The sequence below is a fragment of the Schistocerca piceifrons genome, chromosome 1 (assembly GCF_021461385.2).
Source record: "Schistocerca piceifrons isolate TAMUIC-IGC-003096 chromosome 1, iqSchPice1.1, whole genome shotgun sequence".
NCBI lineage: Eukaryota > Metazoa > Arthropoda > Insecta > Orthoptera > Acrididae > Schistocerca > Schistocerca piceifrons.
Window position 1 is genome coordinate 736,682,876 of NC_060138.1, and position 27,389 is coordinate 736,710,264.

General features: G+C 39.6%; 1 protein-coding gene across 9 annotated transcripts in view; it reads right to left on the reverse strand.

Annotated features, from left to right (window-relative positions):
• Positions 1 to 27,389, reverse strand: part of LOC124711466 (protein lap4) — a 539,589-nt gene that overhangs the window by 167,406 nt on the left and 344,794 nt on the right. For 7 of the 9 annotated variants that reach the window (XM_047241583.1, XM_047241591.1, XM_047241620.1 and 4 more), the window contains 3 exons: positions 26,495 to 26,653; positions 23,277 to 23,357; positions 21,740 to 22,528 (listed from right to left, as the gene is read on the reverse strand). In XM_047241583.1, the coding sequence (XP_047097539.1) occupies positions 21,740 to 22,528; positions 23,277 to 23,357; positions 26,495 to 26,653 (1,029 nt within the window). The remainder of the gene's footprint in view (positions 1 to 21,739; positions 22,529 to 23,276; positions 23,358 to 26,494; positions 26,654 to 27,389) is intronic. The other 2 variants (XM_047241606.1, XM_047241626.1) reach the window with 2 other exon arrangements.

Consider the following 27,389-nt stretch of genomic DNA (forward strand, 5'->3'; position numbering starts at 1 on the left):
AGAGGGGGAGGGAGAGGGGGAGGGAGAGGGGAGAGAGAGGGGGAGGAGAAGGGGAGGGAGAGGAGATGGAGGGGGAGGGAGGGAGAGGGGGAGGGAGATGGAGGGGAGGGAGGGAGAGGGGGAGGGAGATGGAGGGGGAGGGAGGGAGATGGAGGGGGAGGGAGATGGAGGGGGAGGGAGGGAGATGGAGGGGGAGGGAGGGAGATGGAGGGGGAGGGGAGGGAGATGGAGGGGGAGGGAGGGAGATGGAGGGGGAGGGAGGGAGATGGAGGGGGAGGGAGGGAGATGGAGGGGGAGGGAGGGAGATGGAGGGGGAGGGAGGGAGATGGAGGGGGAGGGAGGAGATGGAGGGGGAGGGAGGGAGATGGAGGGAGGGGAGAGGGAGGGAGATGGAGGGAGGGAGAGGAGAGGGAGGGAGGGAGGGAGGGAGGGAGGGAGGGAGGGAGGGAGAGGGAGAGGGAGAGGGAGGGAGGAGAGGGAGGGAGGGAGAGGGAGGGAGAGGGAGGAGGAGAGGGGAGGGAGAGGAGGGAGGGAGAGGGAGGGAGAGGGGGACAAGGAGGGAGAGAAAGGAGGGGTCTTCACAAAAGTCAGAGTTGACATTCTGAGGTGTCGGGTGTTCTGCCAGGTATCAGTGTGTTCCATGCACAGCACGTGTGACTTCTTGTCTTCATCAGGTGCTACACAAGATTGCTTGTCTGGTGTGCCCAGTCACGAGCTGGTGTTTCATTTTTGCACCCAGTACTCTGTCTGGGGTGTTTCCTTTAGGTCTCTGTTCTTCTTTTGGTTGAGTTCTGCTGCTGCATTCATTGCATTTTAGCATCTACTGTGTAAGATTCCAGACTTTGCTGAGTTAGTACCCACTGTCCCGATTCACGAGGTTTTCTGTCACCTTTGTCTCTATCAACTCCCTTTTAACAGTCACAGTATCTGCGGGGTCTGTGCCAGAAACCACTTTTTTTTCATAGATCGGCGTATGATTTAGTTTCAGACAGTGCTTGGCAGTGGCTGATTTAGTTGACTATCTCAGCCAGGTGTGTCTCTGATGTTCCTGGCATCTGTGGTGCAAAATGTGAATCACAACACTGCGCACCAACTCAGTGAAGTGTGAGATTCTGCATGAAATTGCTAAAAATGCAATGGTTGGAGGCAGCGTAACTAACCATGAAGAAGAACTGAGAATGTGGACATGGAGAACAAACCCCACACCAAAAACAGAATGCCAGATCAGACAGGAACACTGGACTAAAAATGGAATGCCAGCTTGTGGTCAAGCCAAAGATGGAACATCTCATTTAGTGGAAACAGACTGCAGAGGGAGTACCTATAACTGACCATGAAGTGGGGGAGACAGAGGTATAAATATTGGACCCATTCCATTCGACTAGCAGTTTCAGGTAGCACCTGATGAAGACAAATGAATTATGTTGCTGAAATATTATGCATGGACAACACTGATATATGGCAGAACACCTAACAACTTAAGATGTCAACAGAGCAGTGGAAAAGCCTGAAGAATTGCTTTGTTACCCAGTTCTGAAAATACAAATTACTGCACAATACTTGTGGAACAAATAAAATTTTGAAATGCATGTTGTTGTTGTGGTCTTCAGTCCTGAGACTGGTTTTGATGCAGCTCTCCATGCTACTCTATCCTGTGCAAGCTTTTTCATCTCCCAGTACCTACTGCAACCTACATCCTTCTGAATCTGCTTAGTGTATTCATCTCTTGGTCTCCCTCTACGATTTTTACCCTCCACGCTGCCCTCCAATACTAAATTGGTGATCCCTTGATGCCTCAGAACATGTCCTACCAACCGATCCCTTCTTCTGGTCAAGTTGTGCCACAAACTTCTCTTCTCCCCAATCCTATTCAATACTTCCTCATTAGTTACGTGATCTACCCATCTAATCTTCAGCATTCTTCTGTAGCACCACATTTCGAAAGCTTCTATTCTCTTCTTGTCCAAACTATTTATCGTCCCATGTTTCACTTCCATACATGGCTACACTCCATACGAATACTTTCAGAAATGACTTCCTGACACTTAAAATCAATACTCGATGTTAACAAATTTCTCTTCTTCAGAAACGCTTTCCTTGCCATTGCCAGCCTACATTTTATATCCTCTCTACTTCGACCATCATCAGTTATTTTGCTCCACAAATAGCAAAACTCCTTTACTACTTTAAGTGCCTCATTTCCTAATCTAATTCCCTCAGCATCACCCGACTTAATTAGACTACATTCCGTTATCCTTGTTTTGCTTTTGTTGATGTTCATCTTATATCCTCCTTTCAAGACACTGTCCATTCACATTCAACTGCTCTTCCAAGTCCTTTTGCTGTCTCTGACAGAATTACAATGTCATCGGGCGACCTCAAAGTTTTTATTTCTTCTCCATGAATTTTAATACCTACTCTGAATTTTTCTTTTGTTTCCTTTACTGCTTGCTCAATATACAGATTGAACAACATCGGGGAGAGGCTACAACCCTGTCTTACTCCCTTCCCAACCACTGCTTCCCTTTCATGTCCCTCGACTCTTATAACTGCCATCTGGTTTCTGTACAAATTGTAAATAGCCTTTCGCTCCCTGTATTTTACCCCTGCACCTTCAGAATTTGAAAAGAGAGTATTCCAGTCAACATTGTCAAAAGCTTTCTGTAAGTCTACAAATGCTAGAAACATAGGTTTGCCTTTCCTTAATCTTTCTCCTAAGATAAGTCGTAAGGTCAGTATTGCCTCACGTGTTCCAGTGTTTCTACGGAATCCAAACTGATCTTCCCGAGGTTGGCCTCTACCAGTTTTCCATTCGTCTGTAAAGAATTAGTGTTAGTATTTTGCAGCTGTGACTTATTAAGCTGATAGTTCGGTAATTTTCACATCTGTCAACACCTGCTTTCTTTGGGATTGGAATTATTATATTCTTCTTGAAGTCTGAGGGTATTTCGCCTGTTTCATACATCTTGCTCACCAGATGGTAGAGTTTTGTCAGGACTGGCTCTCCCACGGCCGTCAGTAGTTCCAATGGAATATTGTCTACTCCGGGGGCCTTGTTTCGACTCAGGTCTTTCAGTGCTCTGTCAAACTCTTCACGCAGTATCATATCTCCCATTTCATCTTCATCTACATCCTCTTCCATTTCCATAATATTGTCCTCAAGTACATCGCCCTTGTATAGGCCCTCTATATACTCCTTCCATCTTTCTGCTTTCCCTTCTTTGCTTAGAACTGGGTTTCCATCTGAGCTCTTGATATTCATACAAGTCGTTCTCTTATCTCCAAAGGTCTCTTTAATTTTCCTGTAGGCGGTATCTATCTTACTCCTAGTGAGATAGCCCTCTACATCCTTACATTTGTCCTCTAGCCATCCCTGCTTAGCCATTTTGCACTTCCTGTCGATCTCATTTTTGAGATGTTTGTATTCCTTTTTGCCTGTTTCACTTACTGCATTTTTATATTTCCTCCTTTCATCAATTAAATTCAATATTTCTTCTGTTACCCAAGGATTTCTACTAGCCCTCGTCTTTTTACCTACTTGATCCTCTGTTGCCCTTCACTACTTCATCCTCAAAGCTACCCATTCTTCTTCTACTGTATTTATTTCCCCCATTCCTGTCAATTGCTCCCTTATGCTCTCCCTGAATCTCTGTACAACCTCTGGTTCTTTTAGTTTATCCAGGTCCCATCTCCTTAAATTCCCACCTTTTTGCAGCTTCTTCAGTTTTAATCTACAGGTCATAACCAATAGATTGTGGTCAGAGTCCACATCTGCCCCTGGAAATGTCTTACAATTTAAAACCTGGTCCTAAATCTCTGTCTTACCATTAAATAATCTATCTGATACCTTTTAGTATCTCCAGGGTTCTTCCATGTATACAACCTTCTTTCAATGATTCTTAAACCAATGTGTTAGTTAGGATTATGTTGTGCCTCTGTGCAAAATTCTACAAGGCGGCTTCCTCTTTCATTTCTGTCCACCAATCCATATTCACCTACTATGTTTCCTTCTCTCCCTTTTCCTACACTCGAATTCCAGTCACCCATGACTATTAAATTTTCGTCTCCCTTCACAATCTGAATAATTTCTTTTATCTCATCATACATTTCTTCAATTTCTTCGTCATCTGCAGAGCTAGTTGGCATATAAACTTGTACTACTGTAGTAGGTGTGGGCTTCGTATCTATCTTGGCCACAATAATGCGTTCACTATGCTGTTTGTAGTAGCTTAGCATTCCTATTTTCCTATTCATTATTAAACCTACTCCTGCATTACCCCTATTTGATTTTGTGTTTATAACCCCTGTAGTCACCTGACCAGAAGTCTTGTTCCTCCTGCCACCGAACTTCACTAATTCCCACTATATCTAACTTCAACCTATCCATTTCCCTTTTTAAATTTTCTAACCTACCTGCCCGATTAAGGGATCTGACATTCCACGCTCCAATCCGTAGAACGCCGGTTTTCTTTCTCCTGATAACGACATCCTCTTGAGTAGTCCCCCACCCGGAGATCCGAATGGGGGACTATTTTACCTCCGGAATATTTTACCCAAGAGGACGCCATCATCATGTACTCATACAGTAAAGCTGCATGCCCTCGGGAAAAATTACGGCTGTAGTTTCCCCTTGCTTTCAGCCGTTCGCAGTACCAGCACAGCAAGGCCGTTTTGGTTATTGTTACAAGGCCAGATCAGTCAATCATCCAGACTGTTGCCCTTGCAACTACTGAAAAGGCTGCTGCCCTCTTCAGGAACCACACGTTCGTCTGGCCTCTCAACAGATACCCCTCCGTTGTGGTTGCACCTACGGTACGGCTATCTGTATCGCTGAGGCACGCAAGCCTCCCCACCAACGGCAAGGTCCGTGGTTCACTATAAAAAAGTGTGTATGAAATACCATTTGAAATAGTAGCATACCAAGAAAGAATAACAAGCATGCATTATCCCAAATAAGTGCATGCACTACCACATGCTACCTAAGTTATCCTCCTCCTCCCCCCCCCCCCCCAAAAAAAAAATAAATAAATAAATAATCTGCGCAACCACCACCACGAGCAGCAGAAGCAACAGAGAGTAGAAAGTATTTGGCTTGGCAAGCATACTGATAAATTGTTTTTATATATTATCCATTAGATTTTACACACCACAGTTTCAAAATGGTTTCTTTTCCTTGTTTGAAGTCCAAGAATTCCATGTACAATAACTAACCTAAGAACTTTAATGCCATAAGTCACCAGTAAGGTATGCAAGTAGATAATCAAAACTTACTCAAAATTAATCTATATTTCTCTGTTGGTTCACAGAATGTGTGTGTGTGTGTGTGTGTGTGTGTGTGTGTGTGTGTGTGTGTGTGTGTGTGTGTTTATCATGCATATAATAATTGCATGCATGCTATCTTAGTACCAGGTGTAATAATAAAGCTAAAACACAGCAAACAAAATAATTCCAAGTCATACTTCCACTATAGTAAACAATGAAAAATTATTTTTACTTCTTCCATTAAGATTAACATTTATAAGAGCTTACTGCACCACTCTTGTTAAGGGATTAAATTAAATTATCATCTAATATAGATGTCGATACGTAACGTAACTATAGCATGCATATTATATGTATAATGCACCAAAGAAAAATAATGGTAACAGGATGGACAGCTACGAGTATTTACCTATTACAATTCTATCTTTTTTGTGTGAGGAGCAAATGAAAGCCACTACAACAGTGACCACTCTGTCATAATTTAGCCCAAAGAACAAGGGTAACAATATGGAACTGTAATGCCCAGGGCAATCAGCTCATAGAATGTTTTTTTCTTAAATTTATATCCAATTGTTATTATTAAGACTGCACTGAACCTTTGATAAGAGTGTGTGTGTGTGTGTGTGTGTGTGTGTGTGTGGGTGGGTGGGGGCGCGCGCACGTGTGCCACACACTGAATACCTTTTGCATATGTGGTGCACTATGCTCAATGACATAAAACAATAAAGAATGAAGTGTGCTGAGTCTGGGAGGCTGAAAATTCCAGTGGATTTCTACTGATGTCTGCTACAATACCATGTTCTGCAACCAAATAAATAATCTTCATTTTATGAATTGTTCCATAATGAAAATTTAAAACACACTGTGCTCAAGCTTTTATAAGGCATGTGCAGTTATCGGTACATATGAACAACCCACACCATCAAGGGAAAGTGACAAAATTGTAGCCTTAAATGCAACTGTGTGGGGCAGAAAAAGATGTACCATATGCTATTACACAATACTACTCCTTTCCTATATGTATCTTAGCTCAACTGCTACCTTCAAACTTCAAACACAATGACAGAACAGGATGGTCATTAAAGTAAAGAGTGACATTGAAAAGACCCCCCCCCCCCCCTCGGTCTCCTCCTCCTCCTCCTCCTCACCACCACCACCTCTCTGTCCTCCCCCACTTTAGTCACTATGTCAAACAGATAACAAGTTTGCAAATTGTGTTAAGACAATGGCAGACCTCAAGTTTTCCATTGTAAAATGGATCAGTTTCAGTAAAATGTACAAAATCTACAGCTTAAACATAATGCCTAGCAGCCAAAGCATAACAGTGAAATTTAAAATGTTGCTCATCATGTCATTACATTTTACTCTTTTATTTTATACTATTGTCGTAAATACAACAACTGAGTGAACAGTGAAGCACAACAAACTATGATAACGAAGATAAGTTCAAGCAATTACCATTTTATATGAATTTCTGTACAACACGAAATTACATGAAGAGAGAATGGGTGCCCAGTATTTACATTAACAAGTCTTAAGTTCTTAGAACTCCCTACAGATACCTAATTTAAAACTGTTAGGGGTGAAAGACTGGAAGGTTGGAAAGGAACGGCAATTTTCTCAAACACTAGGTTGAGAGAGACCCACCTGTTGACAGAACAAGGGGCCAGGGGAGACTGAGATGAAGGGAGAGGCACCAGAGCTGATAGGATGTCAAGGTAACTATCATGGGTTTAAATATAACTGAGTAGGGTGGGGTAGGGCATGCCTTGGTATACTAACGGTATATCTTGATATACTATTCTCTCAGATACCTCCATATTCATCACTGCCTCCTCTTGTCCTCGCAACATTTGGGTTCCTCTCAGCGTGGGGTTTAAATGACGTATCTCTCATTTCCAACTTGTCCCTCATTCCCGAGGAAGGAATTACCAGTTCCTAAACTGAAACAGTGTCGTGTTAACTGATTCTTCTATCACTTCTTGGTAGAGCAACATTAAGTATCAATGAGAAGCACAATATTGTGTGTTTTTAGGATGAATTTATTTAATTAACCATTTTCACCTGACTACAGAGTGTAAAACGCACACGATATTGTGTTTTCCACTTATAAAACAGTTTCCATATTTTTAGATGTGCCTGTGGGCAGTAACAAGAATTTTATGCCCTGAAGGTAAGTAGTGCCCATAAATTCCTTCTCTTTGTAGTGTTAACAGTTTTCCCAACTGAATCTTCCTCATGAACAATTTGAGTGTTTCAAAATTTGAAGGCACAATGAAAAATTCAGAGCCCAAAAGTGAACGACTGAGTTTTTGGGTCAAGAATACCTTATTTTCTGCAAGTAAACTGCATCCCTCATATTTTAATCTGGATGCTCAGCAGAACACTTCTCTTATCTGCCATATCCTTACCATTGGCCAATAAACACTTTCCAGCCATAAATTTCTTTAGATATGGGAACAGGTGGATATGGTGAATGATACCACAATTCATACTTCAAATCATTCAGTTTTCCCTTTGTAAAGGCACATTCTTGAGCAGACGTTTTGCCATGACATTTTCAATTTTCTAACCACGCATTTTTCATGTATTCTTACTTTATCCACAGTGATGCATTGGCACATTAGATGAAGGTTACTTTTAAAATAGTGCAAATACTGCCCAGAACTTTTGTATTTTGGCCTCTGATCAGAATTTAACAAATGTGGTACTCATCTTGTATAAGGCTTCCTTATAATTAGTTCAACAACAGTATGTATGCCAGTTTGTCAATACAAATGAAACACACACAACAATATACTGTATCACACTGACACTTGACTCTTCTTACACAACCTGTATCAACATGATAAAACCGAAATGTCATCTCATTATCCAATTCTTTTGAGACAGGGCCCTGTTGGTTTCTCTTTACTATTTCATCTCACGTTCTCTTTGAATGTAATGATATTATAGCATTTGAGGTCACAGTATCTTCTTTCAACATTCTATTTTCAGCTTCTTTGAAAGGATGGATGAAACTCTGCAGTTCAAGTGAAAACAAATCATCTAGAGAATGAAACAATGGTCAAGGCCTGGTAACCACATGTCTTGTTATGTTACACAATTGTATAATGGACAAGGTACTTTAATATAATGTATACCGTAGTCATATTAAAATACCACTTGTCAAAGTCTAAATAACCACCTTTTGCAGTACAGACTGCTGCACGACATGCAGGAAGAGATTCAATGTCGTTCTGGAATGTACTACTCTAGTGCTGTGGCCAGCTGTGCTAGGCTGAAGATGCATGGCGCAAACATCCTGCTCACAGTGGTCCCACAGAGTCTCAATTGGGTTTAAATCTGGGAAGTTTGGTGGTCAGGGGAGCACGGTAAACTCATCCTGGCACACTCTGAATCACACATGTATACTGCAAGCTGCATGACGCGTCGCATTGTCATGCTGGTAGATGCCATCATGCTGAAGAAAAACAAACTGATAGGAGTGGTGGACATGGTCCTGAAGAATAGATGACTTATATTGATCCATTGTGCCTTCCAAACATTCTCCAGACCATAATGCTCCCTCCTTTGGCCAAGACCCTTCCAACAACTGCTGCATGACATTTCCTTTCAGAATTCTTGGTGATGAAACATAAGTCATCATTTACATGTCCCCACTCTGTGGATGTCCACTTGCAGTACTGGTGTGCAAATTCCAACATTCATTGTCGATGAACAGAAGCTAGAATGGGTGCATGAACCAGGTGCGGTGCCCCATAAGTAGCAACATTCGCTAAATGGTCATTGAGGAGATACAATTGTTAGCCCCTTGGTGCATCTGGGAGGCCAGTTGCTCAACAGCTGCATGTCTGTTCACCCATACACACCCATGCAACTGACATTCACCCATCATCTATGGCCCATGGTGCACACCAGGTGCCTTGGAGCTGGTTTCTGACAGCGCCATTTTGCAATGCATAGTATATATTAACCAAGATGAGATGGGAACTGTTTAACAACTTAATTGTTTAAGAAGTGCTTGCACCCTTTACCTGAAAGCCAATAATCATGCCCTTTTTGGCATCGGATAAATCGTTCCTTTTCCTCATTATAACAATGAGTGCACTGTTTTCTGTGTCCTCTGGACACACTTCATATACCCTCCACTGCTAGTGCTCCATGTGCTGTCTTTGAGTGGTTATTGCACAACACTTCAACATAATGTCTGGTGGTGTTTAATCGCAATCCAGAAAACTTTTTGTGTCAATTAGTGACTGCTGATGAAACATCGATTTGTCATTACACATTACAGTCAAAACAATGGACAAAGGCTGGTGAAAACGCACCAAAAAAGAAAAAGACCATTTCGTCAGCTGGTAAGGTGATGGCGACTGGTTTTTTGGGATTCTCACAGAAAACCCACATAATTATTTGGAAAAGACAGAACCATAAATGGACCCTACTATGCTTAATTGTTAGATCATCTAAAAATTTTGTTGGCTCTAAAAAGACTGAAGTTGGCATGCATAAAAGTGCTTTTTACCAGGACAATGCAATAAAAATGGCAAAAGTGCATGAAACAGGGTTTAAATTGGTTCCTCATCCACCCTATTCACCAGACTTAGCCCCATGTGACTTCTTTCCATTTCTTAACTTTAAACTTTGGCTTGCTGAGAAGAAATTTTCTTCAAATGAGGAAGTGATAGTAACAGTCATCAGTCAGCAAGTATTTTGCAGAGTTTGACAGAACCTATTTTTTTGATGGACTGAGAAAGCTGGAGGATCACTGGACCAATTGTATATCCCGCAAAGCAGATAACATATTTACCCAAGTTGGCTATAAGATGACACCCTTTCTTTTTTAAGAGACTATTTGACAAAAATTTATTTTTAACACATTCTGACTAATCAAAATTATAAATTTTTTATTGACGTATAGTATCTGCCAAAAAATTAACATTACACATATTCTAAACTTATGCCATTTATTGACTGTCTACATTTTGATAATACTATGGGAAATAAACAAAAAGAAACATTCTATATAAATATTCGGACTGTTGTCTTTTCTAGCTTTTTGCTTACAAGTCCCATAGTCTGTGGTACCACTATTTTTAATTGTCATTGTCATCAACATCTTCCTAACAGTGCAGCTGTGAAATTTATCTTTTCCTTGTCACAAATATTTGGATTTTTCTTCTGTTAATGTTGCTATTTTTGCCTGCCTGCCCGCTTCTCTCTCTCTCTCTCTCTCTCTCTCTCTCTCTCTCTCTCTCTCTCTGGCTATGTAGAACCAGCTGACCACACCCCCTTCCATCCCCACCATATGCCATGGGAGCATTGACAACACTGCAGCAAGAAACACATAAGTATGTCACTGGTCCCCATATAAATTTTTATGTCTCCTGCAACAATGAATATTGCTGTTGAGTATAGTCCAATTTTAAAATCAGTTCGATTCAACTACATATGGATTCAGGCAAACTGTAGTTTAAACCTGGCAGATGTTCATAAAAAGCCAAAATATGTAGTACAGGTTCTCCTGGTTGGCAACATGACAAAATTTGTGGCTTCCTCACTGCTCTCCTCCCTGAGGTCATCATAGCTCTCAGCCAAGCTGGTGCCATTGTTACCCTTCCAACCCTTCTGTAGTGCTGGTCTTGAGCAACTGTGGAAAACAGACTGTAGTATCTTCTCATGTACAGGTCATATGTAACAACACCAACTAATACATAAAAAAAAAGATTGCAATTATGATTCAGTCCTATTTTCAAATTTTTGCTTGTCCCGCAATCTAGTGACATCTTTTTGGTACTATCTCCACAACAGGTCTTGTCGCTGTAATTTATTCTTGTGATAACAATTTCAGTCAGTTTAATATGATTTATTATCTTTATCAGACATTTCATTTTGGATTAATTTTCCTTCTTGTTTATCTGAATGTGGCCAACATGTTCTAAAGCTGATTAAAGCCAGTATCATTTTGCCCTGTATTCTAATATGTGAACAGAAACTGAATTTCTCAATTGCAACCAACTTAGCAAATAATTACAGCTTCTCATAAGCAAATAAAATATTGGTCTGGGTTCTGAATCAAATAATGTTTTTTGAAGGCCAACAATTCTGGTTTTGAATGTTACTTTTACTTAAAAAGTGACATTAATGTTTGTCCATGATATCCATACATGTATGAGAATGTTTATTGCAAACCTGTTCAAATATGACATAAGTTTGTAAGATGATAGAATTTAATGCTGCTTCCTCCTGTGTTTAGCAAAATTGTCAAATTTTAATTCTTTCAGATTTCTGGCTATAATTGTGTACATTAACTTTCACTAAGTCAAAACTGTTGTTTCCCAATGGAAACCTGAGGTACCCATTTGTGAATGTTCAATCTTTTCATCATGCAGAAGTGCTGCCAATTGTTGGGCATCAATATCAGAATACCAGCAAGTCAACGTAGCAGTGCACAGCAACTCATGACCACCAGAATACACACATGTGGTTGCTTCACTATATTCCGCTGCATACTTGAATATTGTAGTTGTTATTTTGCAATTATTGAACAACAATTTGATCATTTATTAAAATAGAGATTATTTCATAATTAGTTATTCGATTCCATAAAATGATGAGAAGTGTACAAAGTATGTTTTGAAAACGGGTATTTGTATAAATTTTGCATCTAAAATCATTAAAAAATCATCTAAGAGCATTACCAGATAAATAAAAATTTTGCTTACTCCAGAAAAAATTAAGGTCCTGAAAGGATTAAACACAGCAATAGACTGTTGTAGTGGCTAGTTCATACTTTCTCACATATCTCTTGCACTAGCACCACGCGAGTCAGTGTCGCATTATTGTTCAAGCAGTGCCAATACTTAATCACGCTCTTCACCGTATCAGGAAATCTCGAGCCTGTTGGAATGCGAATACTGTTTGCAGAGCACTGGCCTTCTCATTTCTTCAAAATAAATCTGCATGTGACCTCAATAGCCAAAGCTTCATCTCTAAATAGCTTCATCTCTAAATACAAGGTGACCCCTGAAAATATAAGTCAGCCCATGTAAATACAAGACAACCCCTATAATACGAGACAACCCCTATAATACGAGACAACCCCTATAATACGAGACAACCCCTATAATACGAGACAACCCCTATAATACGAGACAACCCCTATAATACGAGACAACCCCTATAATACAAGACAACCCCTATAATACAAGACAACCCCTATAATACAAGACAACGCCTATAATACAAGACAACCCCTATAATACAAGACAACCCCTATAATACAAGACAACCCCTATAATACAAGACAACCCCTATAATACAAGACAACCCTGTATTTTTTGTACAACAAATTTGGGAAAAAACTTCATCTTATAATCAGGTAAATATGGTATATGTCAAGAAGCTGAGAGAACTGTAACTGCAAGATTAGAAACAGAGTGAGGCAATTTGACAAAGTCCGATTTTATGCATTAGAAGATGGGAGAATGTAAGAAACAGAATTTCCCAATCATCAGAAAGTATTAAATAAACACGCACTTCTGCCAATGTTAGGAAGAAGGTTTTTAACACAAGAGGACAGTTCACATAATGGGAATGTGTGCACCTTTGGTGAAATGGTTTTAATATGGAAATGGTCAAAAAGTTTGGACAGAGATGTAGAAATATGGTAGGTCGCATCACACTTTTATTTGGCAGCACCAGCAGAAGTTAAACAACAAAGACAACGAAAGACACACGAATAAAGTTTTATAAGATAATGGCCATACCTATTCTGACACATGGGAGAGAAATGTAGATCTCAGGACAGACACTCTTTATCATATCCACATAGAGTAAACAACATTTATAACAAAACTCTAAGGACGGTCTAGGTTGTAGACAATATGATCATGAGATAAGAACAGAAGTAAATTATGTTACAATTACAACAAAATTGAAGAAATTGAAAAGGAATTTAAAGATCATCCCAGAAGTATTGGACAGAGAAAACTTCTTAATTTAACACGTATATACAGACCTAAGGGATCATGAGAGACTGGAAAACCTCATAAAAGATGGGAGCAAAACTTCGGATGAAGCCAGAATTGGCATTATGCCTATGTGGTGAGGAGCAGGAGGAGGAAAATACTATCTCAGTGCTCGCATGGGAACTTCTCACCTTACCTCTTATTTTAGTAGAACAACAGTCACATACTGAGAAAACAAAAACTTAGCTACTGAACTAATTTTTGCCTTTGTTCTTATCAAGCTGATCCCTTGCATAACGTGCACATCACTGAAAAAAAAATTCTACCATTGCCATACATTTGGACCACAATATTGACCACCATGTGTTCTATCCAGTTCTTCATGTTTGAGAAGTTGGGTAAATATAATGGCACTCAAAAAACTCTGCTGACTCCCCTAAAGCTATCTCTAACTATTTGTATAAAAAAGACTGTCTACCATTGCTGCATGTTGTACAAGCAACAAATGTTAGTGCTCTTTTTTTATCTGCATCCACCACCAGATGATCTTCCTTGCATGCAGAGAACTTCCTATAAAAAAAAGGATGAACTCTCATTGCCCATACCACAGAACCACACATTATCTTTGTCAAACAAATCAGAACATGCAAAGAATACTTATGGTAAATACATATGCTCAGCATGGTTGAGTCCTGAATACCGACATTACACAGATATTATATCCTAATAAAATCAAAATGCCCATAATTCAGTTCTTGAACATACTGGTGGTTATTTAAATATTTTACTTAATTTAACTGGTGTCTCTAGCTGTCATATTGACTATCATTCACTGTTTCATGTTAAATATCTATCCCAAAGTTCTTTTGTACACTGCAGTCAACCACTGTGCTGTAACACATGACTAAATGTTTCTTGAAATTATACGCTAAGGCAGAACAGACACCTAAAGCTCCTTCAACAGAATAATATTTCACACAGTTACAGTTTTAAATTATTTATTTTCTGATGAGGAAGTACTCTATGAATGACCCTAGTTGACTGCATAGACTTCTGACTAGCTCACAGTCAATTATCTGAAAATACAACATACACTGCATTGGTTTCTGTGTATTTTTGTCCCCCCCCCCCCCCCCCCTCTCTCTCTCTCTCTCTCTCTCTCTCTCTGCATCCACTTTGCCAACTGTGTACATGCTCGCTCTTTGCAGTGAACTACACGCAAACCAAAGAATGGTACCACAAATAACAAATTCTACAAAGAAATTGCACCATTCTGTTGTTTCACCAATGTTACAGCAGTGAGTCTCTGTAGAGAATATGTAAGGACTGTAACATAAGACAAGTTGGATGCGACCAAGTACGTTCAGAGTGAGTTTTTCTGATTTAGAACATATTTGAGGTTATATACAAAATATTATTGGAAGGGCACTATAGTGTTATTTGGCAGCAATCAGAGTTAGTGGCTTGAAAGAGATACTGGGCAGTTGCAGTTGATGACCCTTATATTTGTTCAAGAATGCGACAGGGAAAGTCAAATTAGATTATATGTATTTTGCACTCAAACAGTTCCATGTTTGACCAGAGTAATTAGTGGAGACCAAACAGAAATACATGATTCTTTAATTTCTCATAGTGTAATTCACAATGAAACTGATCATGAGTGAACAGGGGAAATTATTTTGGCAAACGACCATGTTGCCATCATCAGGTACACTGCCTACAAGCTGGTATGGACCTTTTTTCTGCTCCCTCCATTCCTCCAATCTGCCACTCCATGTGGGATCCTCCCCCAGGGCCAGGTGTGTAGCTAGCATTTCCTGGCTGACTGCTTGCCCGACCCTGGACAAGGGGCATGCACTGAACTCTAGATCAGGGGGTGAAGGGGAGGGGGGGGGGGGGGGCGCAAGCAGAGATGGAAGTCCTGCTATGCACCTGCTAGGCAGTCAGATCATCAGCACATATCTGATGATGGCAACGTGCTCATCTGTCACAATTATTTTGCGTCACTGGATACTGACATCTGACAATTCATACGTGAACTATCTCGAAATCTGTTTTCAATTCTGAAGCAACAGAGAAACTGAAGATATCTACTACAAATTATCCTTTCCATTTATAAAACAGAAAGACACTGATTATGTGGTTCTGCATATAAGAAATATGCATTACTAAACCATTAGCAATTTATGCACAATGAAGACACCACAGAGGAAACTTCCAAATTTGTACTTAAATGCCGTTTTGAAGTATAGGACACTAATCTTGGTACAGCTTGCCGAGACTGCAGCTAAACCTGAATTGAATATTTGTCACTTGTGTGTGTGTGAACAATTAAATACATTCTTCAAAGTAGCATTATTCAAAATTCAACGAACATTTTAATTACAATACCACAAACAGCAAAAAAGCAATGCTCTCTCAGAACTTAGGTTGCATACAGTGGTACAAATGTAATTTTAATGATGACTTTACTGCCCAACTGTGAACTGTTACGTCACAATAACCAGAGATTCTACATTTATAACAAACGTCAATACGTTCCCTGCAATTTCATTTCAAAAAACAAATGATGAGAAAGATTTTGTTACGGCAGAAAAACGCAAAGTCATGTACTGAGGAAGGAGTTACCTATTGGTGGAGAAACTCCAAAGAATATGCTGAATATTGTTGAATAATTATGTAGCTGCAGGGAGAATAGTACATAAAATAATTACAACTGCGATGTGTACCCTACAAGATGGGACAAAAAGCCTAACATTTACATGAGAAACACTTCTGTGTTGTTTTATTATATTATTGGAGGAGAGTTTTTAGATTACATTCAATGGATCTTGAATATTTTATATACAAGCAGTCACTGTAAAAACGCAGACATTGTGCAAATATGAAGCTATTTTCACAAGTTACAAAGAATTAGCAACACTAATTACAAGTATGGCATCAAGCACATAGACAGAACATGGAACATTTAATAAATGGGCAGACTTTTTAGTATAGTGAAAAAGATTTCTCATTTAGGTCATTTTTGAGAACAAGAAAATGGAGCAAGGCATACTGCAGGGGTAAAACATGTTATGTCACTTGCCTGTGGTTTCAAAATATGAAAAATTCAGCTCAATGCAATTTCTAACAACAACATTGGGTAAGACAAGAAACTGTACATAACATGGCAAACACCACTCAACATCAGTATTGTAATATTGTTCACAATATAGTTGCTGATGGAACAATTTTACTACCACACTTGTGAATATTTAGACTCGAACATAAAAAAGGAGAAACAAAAGATAAAAAAAATAATAACAATAAATATCATCCCTACACAGTGAATTATTTTACTTTCGATAAATGTATGTGGGTTTCCCACTCCGAACTATTAGGGGAGACCAGGGCAAAAGTTACATGTGAATTTTGAATTAACCACTGGTAACACTGTACTTTCCTTCCAATAGATGTGATAAATGTAGGGTGAGCTGTTAGTAGTAGACGGACTGCGAGAGGAAACTTCTCCATCTGTTAATAATTTTTCTTCTTTTCTTCTCAATTTTTTATTATTATTATTATTATTATTATTATTATTATTATTATTATTATTAGTATTATTATTGTTATTATTTTAACCAATGTAGCCCTTCTGTATATCAGCCCAAGTGCTGTATCATGTAAAAGTCTTAACTTCAGGTGAAAGATAAAACATTTAAAATTTCTCTACAATTGAAAATTGATGCTTATCTGTAACCAAATGTGAAATGGTGACATATGGGGCAATTTATTACAATTTCATTGGGACTAGTTGTTACACCGTGCAGTTTCTAAGTACTCATTTTTCTTCTGAAGACAGATGAGAAACTACAAAATCAAGACAAATAGGGACACAATGTCAAAGAAACAGGTAGCAAAACTGGCAAAAGATTTAATAGCTGGTTCCTCACTGAGCAAGGCTACTAATAAATATGGAATAAATTTCATTATATGACAATATACAATGAAAAGACTTATCTCTCAGTTCAAGAGAGAAAATAAGCACAAAAAAAAATCAGCATATGAAAAATATATGACAAGAGAGGTCATCTAACGAAGGAGACGACTGGTTCTGCATTGGGTGTGTTGAGTCCTATCAGTACAACCAGCAAATCGATTTTGGTGAACTTTGTGTGGAGAATAGGCTAATGACTATCGTGCAAATTTTTATAAATATTACATCTGCAAGAATTGCAGTTCTGAAACTGGAACTGAAGTTACTTGATCAGAATAGGGGCACTTGGAAACCTCAGATTTCCAGCAATTTATGAAGAAAAAAACCAGACCTTTCTATAACACCAATAATAAATTGTGTGTGGGAGAAACAAACAATAATAAATAATACCAAACCATAACATTCTGATCAATCCTTAATGGGCTATACTACTGTAACAACTTATCCCAACCTCCATACCAACATGCTCCCTTGTGGGATACAGAGTCACAGTATGAATGACTGGAAATAACTGCAAGTCATTGATACTCCTGATAGCTGAGCATAAGGGAAAAGAATATGCAGTGAATATAGAATAATAGTGCTACATTATTATGATTTTTGCATTAAAATAACTCTAAAACCTTCTTGTACAAAAATTATTGAAAAAAATTGTAACAACTAGTCCCAATCTCTTGAACCACTCCATATTTAAACTTCAATATTCCATTAAACAAAATTTTGAAGTATAGTGTGTACGAATTTCACTGTCTGACATTCTCTTTGCAGATGTTTAACACTACTCCCCTTGCTTTGACTCCTGTAGATTTATGATGGGTGTTTGGTGAGCAAGTATTCACAATGTACCAAGTAGACGTAAGTAAGGTGATGACAGCCATCATTCTATTCTTACTATAATCGATAAATAAGAAAACTGACATAAAACACAAATGTACTTTTTCCTTGCAAAACAAGTCACTGCTATTCTCATGCAGTTATTTAGTAGAGAAATTTTTGTTTCTATTTAAATGTTTCAACATTGTAAGTCCTATGCTACAATTGGCTTCCATTTATTACTGCAATCATTGCTCCACTTGCTCACAGTACCTGAAAGTACATAATTTTGGCACTGCTTTTGTAGAAAGCTTGTTTAAAAAACCATTTTTGGTACTGTACATTGTACAGTAGAATGACAGGCACTGTTGCAGATCCAAAATCATAAATCAGTAGATATGCCTATCAGCAGTTTACAAATCACTATGCAGTGTGTGGCATAAACTAAACAGTGCACTAGTAACAATATTATGAAAAGAAAAGTTGCTACTCACCATGTAGCGGAGATGCACAACAAAAAGACTGCCACAAATAAACATTTCGGCCAGTAGAGACTGTGTCAAAAATAGACGACACACACACACACACACACACACACACACACACACACACACACACAGAGAGAGAGAGAGAGAGAGAGAGAGGTGCACGCAAATGCATCTCACCCACACATGACTGCAGTCTCAGGCAACTGAGGCCACACTGCAAGCAGCAGCACCAGTGCATGATGTGAGTGGTGACTGGGTGGGGGTAAGGAGGAGGCTGTGTTGAGAAGGGGGAGGGATAGTTGGGAAGGCATGGTGGACAGTGAAATGCTGCAGTTTAGATGGAGGGTAAGCCTCAGGTGGGAAGTTGGAGGGGTCGTGGGGATAGCAGAATAGGAGTGAAGGCTGGGTGTGATCGTGAAATGAGGGCTGTATAGTGCTGGAATGGGAACAGCAAAGGGGCCGGATAGGTGTGGACAATGACTAATGAAGGTTGAGGCCAGGAGGATTACAGAAACTTAGGATATATTCCAGGGAAAGTTTCCATCTGTGCAATTCAGAAAAGCTGGTGTCGGTGGGAAGGATCCATATGGCACAGGCTGTGAAGCAGTCATTGAAATTAAGGATATCATGTTTGGCAGCATGTTCAGCAACAGGGTGGTCCACTTGTTTCTTGGGCACAGTGTGTCAGTGGCCATTCATGCGAACAGACAGCTTGTTGGTTGTCATGCTCACATAGAATGCAGCACAGTCATTGCAGCTTAGCTTGTAAATCACATGACTGGTTTCACAGGTAGCCCTGCCTCTGATGTGAGGATGTATGGGACAGGTCTTGCATGTAGGTCTATTAAAGGGGTATGACCATGAGGTAAGGTGTATATTGTGTAGGTTCGGTGAATGACAGAACATCACTGTGGGAGGAGTGGGAAGGATAGTGGGTATGACATTTCTAATTTCAAGGCACGATGAGAGGTAGTCAAAACCCTGATGGAGACTGCAATTCAGTTGCTCCAGTCTTGGGTGGTACTGAGTTACAACGGGAATGCTCCTTTGTGGCTGGACAGTGCCTTATCTTCCCAGTCTCCCACCACCTCCCAAAGTCCTACCATCTGGTCACAAAGGAGCATTCCCCTCATAATTCAGTACCACCCAGGACTGGAGCAACTGAATTACGTTCTCCGCCAGCATTTTGACTCCTCCTCATTGTGCCCCAAAATGAAAAAATGTCCTGCCCACTATTCTTCCCAGTCCTCCCACAGTGGTATTCTGTTGTCCACCGAACCTACAAAATACACTCATCCATCCCTAAAAAAATCCTGCTCCCAACCCCTTACCTCATGGCTCATACCCCTTAACAGACCTAGGCGCAATACCTGTCCCATGCATCCTCCCGCCATCACCTACTCCAGTCGAGTCACAAATGTCACCTATCCCATCAAAGGTAGGGCTACCTGTGAAACCAGTCATGTGATCTACAAGCTAAGCTGCAACCACTGTGCTGCATTCTATATAGGCATGACAACCACATGAATGGCCACCGAAGAAGTGTGACCAAGAAACAACACTGTTGCTGAGCACACTGCCCAGCACAACATTCTTCGTTTCACTGACTGCTTCACAGCCTATGCCATATGGATCCTTCACACAATCACCAGCTTTTCTGGATTGTGCAGGTGGAAAACTTTCCCTGCAATATATCTTACATTCCTGTAACCATCCTGGCCTCCACTTTAGTCAGTCACTGTCCTCCCCATCCAGCCCCTTCTCTGTTCCCACTCCAGCACTATCCAGTCCTCATTACACCAGTGTTTTTGCTTCTCTCCTTTTCCGCCATCCCCTCACCACCTCTCACTCGCCCTCCGTCTAACCTCCAGCACTTCACTGTCTGCCACCCCTATCCTACTATCCCTCCCCCTCCCCGCCCGAGCCTCCACCTTACCCCCACCTAGTCACTGCTCCCAGTATGCACTGGTGCTGCTGCTCTCAGTGTGGCCTCAGTTGCCTGAGACTACAGTCATGTGTAGGCGAGTTACGTGTGTGTGTGTGTGTGTGTGTGTGTGTGTGTGTGTGTGTGTGTGTGTGTGTGTGTGTATATATTTTTTATGAAGACCTTACTGGGCAAAAGGCTGTGACAGACTATTTGGTTGTAAAAGTTACATCTTTCTTTCAGTTTCTAAAATCACAAACCCACAACTAAACACAGTACTCCAAATTTCAAATTTGATGCAGAATGATATATGTGGTCACTATAGTAGTTAAATGCATAAAGTTTAAAAAAAAAAAGGAGAGAGAGAGAGAGAGAGAGAGAGAGAGAAGTTGCATTACAAATTTTTTGTTTATTAGCAGGTACAAGTCTGTAGACACACTAAATCCAAAGCTACTTTGGTATAGTTTTGGTATAGTATCTCTGCAAAGAAACAAAATAGTTAGTCCTGCTACTTTGTTTTGAGGTGATAATCAAAAACTTTATGACTACTCCTCATAAATGTCCTACTGGAGAAAAATTCAATAAACGTTTCAGTTAACAGAAACTCCAACACAGCCCGGTTTCATAGATGCGTAGGATGTATTTAAATGGAGGAAATCTGAATTAAATGGCAAGCCAAACTGTGAACATAATAAACAGAAGAGCTAATCAGGACTCAATTTATGATGAGGATTGGAAATTAAATTTCACAACATGCACATTGTAAGAATGAATCCTCAAGAAAGAACTTTCCCAATTTATAGATTTAAGAAGTTCTCAGATCAATAACTAAACAAACAGCAACATTTCTTACACAGTAATTGCCCGCTGTAAGAAAAAAAAAATCATTTCACAGTACAAATTTCGTCAGAATTCTGATGAAGACATCAACAGAGAAATAACTGTATGTGTGTTTAAATTATTCAAATGGCCGATGTATCACGCTGCGAGAGCACTACACACTTCATATGGCAAGCATTTGTGAAAAAAGGTTGTGATCGTCTATGACTGGCTGCAGAACAATACTAATTACAGCAATGAATGTAAATTACAGTAACAGTCTAAAACGTGTGCATAACCATTAGTGATCAATAGTGTCTACTTTACAGTGCACTTAAAATGTATTAACATTATTAGAGCACAGGAAAATCGGTCAGATGCAAATATGATCCTTCAATTACTAATATATCTAGTGACGTCTAACAGGAATACTGCAATCCACTAAGAGTTTTCAGCCTCCCACACAGTTCAGCACTGCACTAACCTCAGTAACAATAGGCCGGATCTCCTTGTTGTCCGTAACTCTGGTCACAACCGTCTCCGTGAAGGTGCTCTTAGTGATGGTCTCTGTCACTTTACCCAGAGTGGTTGGGGCAGGGGGAAACTTGATGTCACCCAATGGTGTCTCTGGTCGTTTTATTGTCACAACGACAGTAGGGCCAGCAATATCTGGACCTGGTGGCTTTGGAGGAGGTTGAAGGAAGTGGGCAGGAATCATAGCCTGGAAATCCTCACTGGTTAAAGGTTTGGGTAGTACCTGTACAGGGGGCGGCTCCGACGATGTGCTGCCAGCCACAGACGGCTGGTTCAGGCGCCGTGGAGCTGGTCGAGGAGGTTCTGTAGGTATTGATGGAGGCACGTGGTTTGGCAGCACTTCTGTACCACTTTCTGCAGGTGATGATGCACTTGCTATCTTCATTTCCTTTCTCACCACATCCGATGTAGGTGGTGAAGGATCGTTCCTCAGTCCTGGCAATTTACCATAGTTAGGTGCAGTGTTGGATACTGGCTGCTCCACAGCAGCCCTGCGATATCCCACATAACCAGGTCTGTTTGCCATGTAACTGTTTGCACTGTATAGTCCTGTATACGGTTTTGGCACTCCAAACACACGTGGGGATTTCTCGGAGCCTGGGCTTGGGGAGGGTGAGGGGCTGCTGCCCAAGGGAACCAACACCTCTCGTTCCACCACCAGACGCACAAACCGCTCAAGACCAGTCAACATGGACACTGCTTGGTCATGCCGAGCTCCTTCCATGTCCACACCGTTTATCTGTGGGCAGACACACTAGACTGAGTCCTCTCACCAGCATGCTATTATGACAACCAGTCAGTCTTCAGGCATACCAGTATTTCCTACAGAGATTCCTCAAATGATAAGCAAAAGATGTTCTGTTGTTTTTTATCAGCCACTAATTTATAATTATGTTCATTGACTTGGAATAAAGTTATGCATCTACAAAGCATGAAGTTTAGAACATGTATCTACAAATGGAGAGTTCTTTTCTTTTCTTTTGCTTCAATTTTATACACTATACTGGAAGACAGAGAGAGGTAAGAACTATTCCACTGAAGAAAAAACTAAATCATTCACACTCACACAAGCATACAGCAGCAGAGATTAAAATGATAGCAACCCAAAGCATTTCTGACAGAGGCATGGACTAACAAAAATAAGTTCACTTCTCTGTGTAAAATACATCCTGCACAGAATGACACAGACAAAGCAAAAAAAAATAAAATAAATAAAAAGGTCCTAATAAGCTGCACACACAACATGTTTCAAAGACATGGAAAAGTAACAGGTTCTTTTCATTTTTCCCCACATTAACAATAAATGATTTGTATTACTGCTAAATTTCTGAATTCCTCTTGTATTATCCTGACCATGAGATTAAAAATTATAAACACAACCCACTTCATCACAAACTATGATACGTCTTCATTCATAATTTATAAAAACTGTGTCTCATTACAATCATTAATTTTATTCAACACCCATAACCAATCAGAGTACTTACTGACATTACTCTGTCACCAACCATAAGTTTTCCATCTCTCTCGGCTGCACCGCCTTCCGTTATACGGGAGATATAAATTGCCTGTAAAAATAACAACGTACTTAACAAAATTTGTGCACCTCATTCAAAGTTATGATTATAACCACAGAATCTGCTCGCCCACTAGCTTTGTGTGTGCTTCACAGTATTCTGAAGCAAATGCCAGTAAAAACTGGAGTATGTCAGGAATAAATTAATTAAAATGCTGTGCATGAAACTAACACATAATGACGCATTGGATGTTCAGGAACTATAGACGCAACAAAGTCATGATTGATTCAACTTCTAACTTGAGAATATAAAGGCTTTTCCTGTTAAAGTAAACGCAGACAAGAAATCAATACCAATGGCAGAGGGTTAATACATTTACTGTTTCAATCATTATCAAATTTGTTTAAATCATTCTAAAACAGAACAACTGGATGTGTAACAATAGAACACAATTTAAACACAATTTACTTCGTTACCATTCCTGAGCTATTCATAAATTTGACAAATGAATTTAAAAAGCTGCTTCACTATCCTGCTTATGGTAGCCTTCTGTCTAATGTCAATCATTCCACATTATATATGATCACTTTTTTTTACTATTCCATTAACGAAAAGCTCTTCAGAATTTCTGTAACAATCTTTAAATAAAACATTAACAGTGTCACTCTTGAAATGACTGAACTTTTAGTGTGTACACTAAAACATTATGACCACCTGCTTAATAGCTTGAATGTTTGTCTTTGGAATGTAATATGCCATTCTTTCTGTCTATTTGGGATCCAACGGTTGGTAGGTTTGTGGAGGTATGTGGCATTAGATATGTATGCACAGATCATGTAATTCGTGTAAATAATGGGCTGCTGATTTGTGTATGCGGTCACTGCACCCCATAGTGACCAGGACAGGTTCCATAGGATTTACAACAACTGAATTCAGTCACTGAGACATCACCGTTAGTTCACTATAATGCCCCCCAAACCACTGCAGCACAATTCTGGCTCCAAGACATAGACAATTACACTGCTGAGAGCTGACATCGTTATTAGGGAAGACATCAAGCATGAAGGGATGCAGGTGATTCGCAGCTATCAGCGTGTCTTCAATTAATACCACAGCTCCCATTTGAGTGCAGAAGAATGTCTCCCACAGCATAATACTGATTCCACCAGCCTGCATCTGTGGCATGCTGCACATTTCGAGCCACTATTCATCTAAGTGAAAGTGTTTGTGTAGATGACCAGCAACTTAGCGTAGCAAATATATGATTCATGCGAGGAGCCGACACGTTTCCTTTGATCGATGGTCGAATCACGATGGTCCTATGCCCATGCAATCACAACGGATGATGTTGGGTGAAAATGTGAATACATAGGGAGGGTCTGCTGCGGAGCTCCATGTTCAATGATGTATGATGAACAGTGTGCTCCGAAACACTTGTGCGTGCACTGGCATTGTGCTCTTTCAGCAGAGATGCCACTTATCACCACCTACCGTACCTGGCAGAGCAGACAAGCCTCCAAAGCCCTTCATTGTGTGAAGAGTAGTGGATGTCCACAATCATTTACCGCCTAGTGGTACTGTCATTGTTCTCTTACCTCTCCCCAGAGATGCTCAGCACAATAGCGCGTGAACATTTGACAAGCTTCACCATTTCAAGATACTCATTCACAGGTTCTGCATAATGATAATCTGCCCTTTGTCAAAGTTGCTTATCTCAATGGATCTCCCTGTTTGCTGCCCATATATGCGTGTCTACTCCACTTACATACTTTTGTTTTCGCGTCACATAGCTGCAACACCACCACGTGGCATCCAACATTGTGGTGTGATGTGGTCATAATGTTTTGGCTTTTGGGTTTATGTTTCCACAATAAATGATAGCCTGCCACCAATCTTCTCTTGTATTTACGTTTATGAGCGGGTGTGTAGCATGTCTTCAAACATATCCATTTAACAAATATTGTTTGTTCTAATTATGAAGAATCATAAGCTTTGTCTCATGCAAAGCACGGTATCAGGACACAGAACTATCTAGTTTATTTGAAGTACAACAACTTCAGAGGAATATAAGCACTACAGCAATAAACAATTTAAGGAAATGCTGAGAACTATTTATTCAAAATTTCTTCAAAAATGGTGTATTTTGCTTATGAGGTAGCTTTCAAAGTAACAACATTTCATCTGTTGGCAACTTTTAAGCAGTGATGTTATCAGCCACGCTAATTAGGAGCGACTCACTAAAATGCTGTAACATTGATCTGTGGATAATTTTTAGCAGTCACCTTGAATTTCAAATTGATGTCATTTGTCTAAATCATCTGTGTAATGTATCACAATGAAAACAAAATCAATTTGTTGCTTACTTAAAATAAACACTTCGTAAGAGATGAATACAAGTAGTCAGGTGTGACTACAGTGTAAAGATGGCAATGGAATCAAACTGATGAAACATATTTTCAGGAAACTGGTGTTTAACTCTTTCCATTCCAAGGGTGAGTGGCTCTCAACATTGTGAATTTTGTTTTCCATACCAATGTTAAGCCTCAACTGATACATTTTCTTGTAGCTCCAGATGATCCATTCATGAATCTGACTGTATGAGGCATCAATACTGTGTAGTATTGCCATCTAGGGAAGCCTGTTTTAACTCTCTGTTGAAGTGTAGCAGTTGTGTTGAGAGAAAAGTTGTAATTTTTAGGTTCTAGTTAGTAGGCAAAAAGTTCTTCATGCACAGTCCTTTCCGACTAAAAGACTGTAGAGCTAAGTGAAAACGAGTGCGACAATAATTTTGATGATGAAAGTGAATTTATAACTCAAGTGAAATGACATTGAACAGTCCACCCTGAAGAGTTTCAAATAATTAACAATACAAAATGTTGTATTGTGATGCTTATGCAAATACATTTGAATGAAAGCGCACTGTTTGTTTTCATGTATACACTAATTGTTGGTAAGTGGCCTCATTGATTCCACAAAGAGACTTGTGCAAATCCCTGTAGCATGCTCACTGCCCAGGTGGCGGCAATTTAAGTAAGAATGTATGGAGATTCACTCTGTCTGCTTTACGGAATGCAAAGTGCTGATGTTACAACATTTCTCTCCCTCTTATTACTGATGATTTCACACTCACATCCACATACACGCATGCACCTCAGGAATTAGTATTAAGTTGTATTGCCATTACTTACATCTGAACTATCCTTGTAAGGTGGTGAACCTTTACCACCTGCTATGCTAAAGCCCAGCCCATTTTGGTCCCTAATCAGTGTGGTATACACTGTTTGCTTGCGAACTTCAGCATTCTTGACAGGCTGTATTGGTTCAGGAATTTTCTTAGCTGTATATGCCTGAAAAAACAGAAACAGAAAATCCAGTACCTCAATTTACTCACAAATACTAAACACTTCAACAAACACGAAATTCTGAAAATCAAGAATTGCTTGTAGGCAAATACTGATGGTTACTGAGCAAATAATGGGAAATTTTAATTTCTTGTCAAGTGCTGCAGATTATAATTTGCTAACAATTTTCTTAACATGAAAGTCTTTTACATCTTAAATTAAAATCTTAAAAATTTACACAGACAATATAAACTACTTCCTGGGGGTATGGTAATAAGGAGCAGTCAAATGGAAAGAGACAAAGGGAAGGAAAGTAAGTAAATAGTACATTATTTCAAAAGTAGTCCCCATAGCTGTTAATACATTACCCCACTGTGAGATAAGAGAATCATCTTTGGCACCATTGCTGTGACTTTTCCTATGGACACTTGGTCAGTTTTCTTTGCACTCCGTAATAGTTGGAATTACACTCACTGTGTGTGAAAGTAAATGTTTTTAGTTTAAGGCTGTAAATACTTTTTATTAATGGATTAGGAAACAAGAAATTTTCTAGCCCAATGAATATATTCAATGGAATGAAGTACATGAATAATGGGATTGTCAACATAAAAGTCGTCAAATCCAACAACTAAAGTCAACATAATCAGCCATTTTACATCTGTTACTGGATAAAGCATTCCTCATGACTTTTCCATATATTATGGTCATTAGCGATAGGTATCTATGTTCCTCCTACACATTT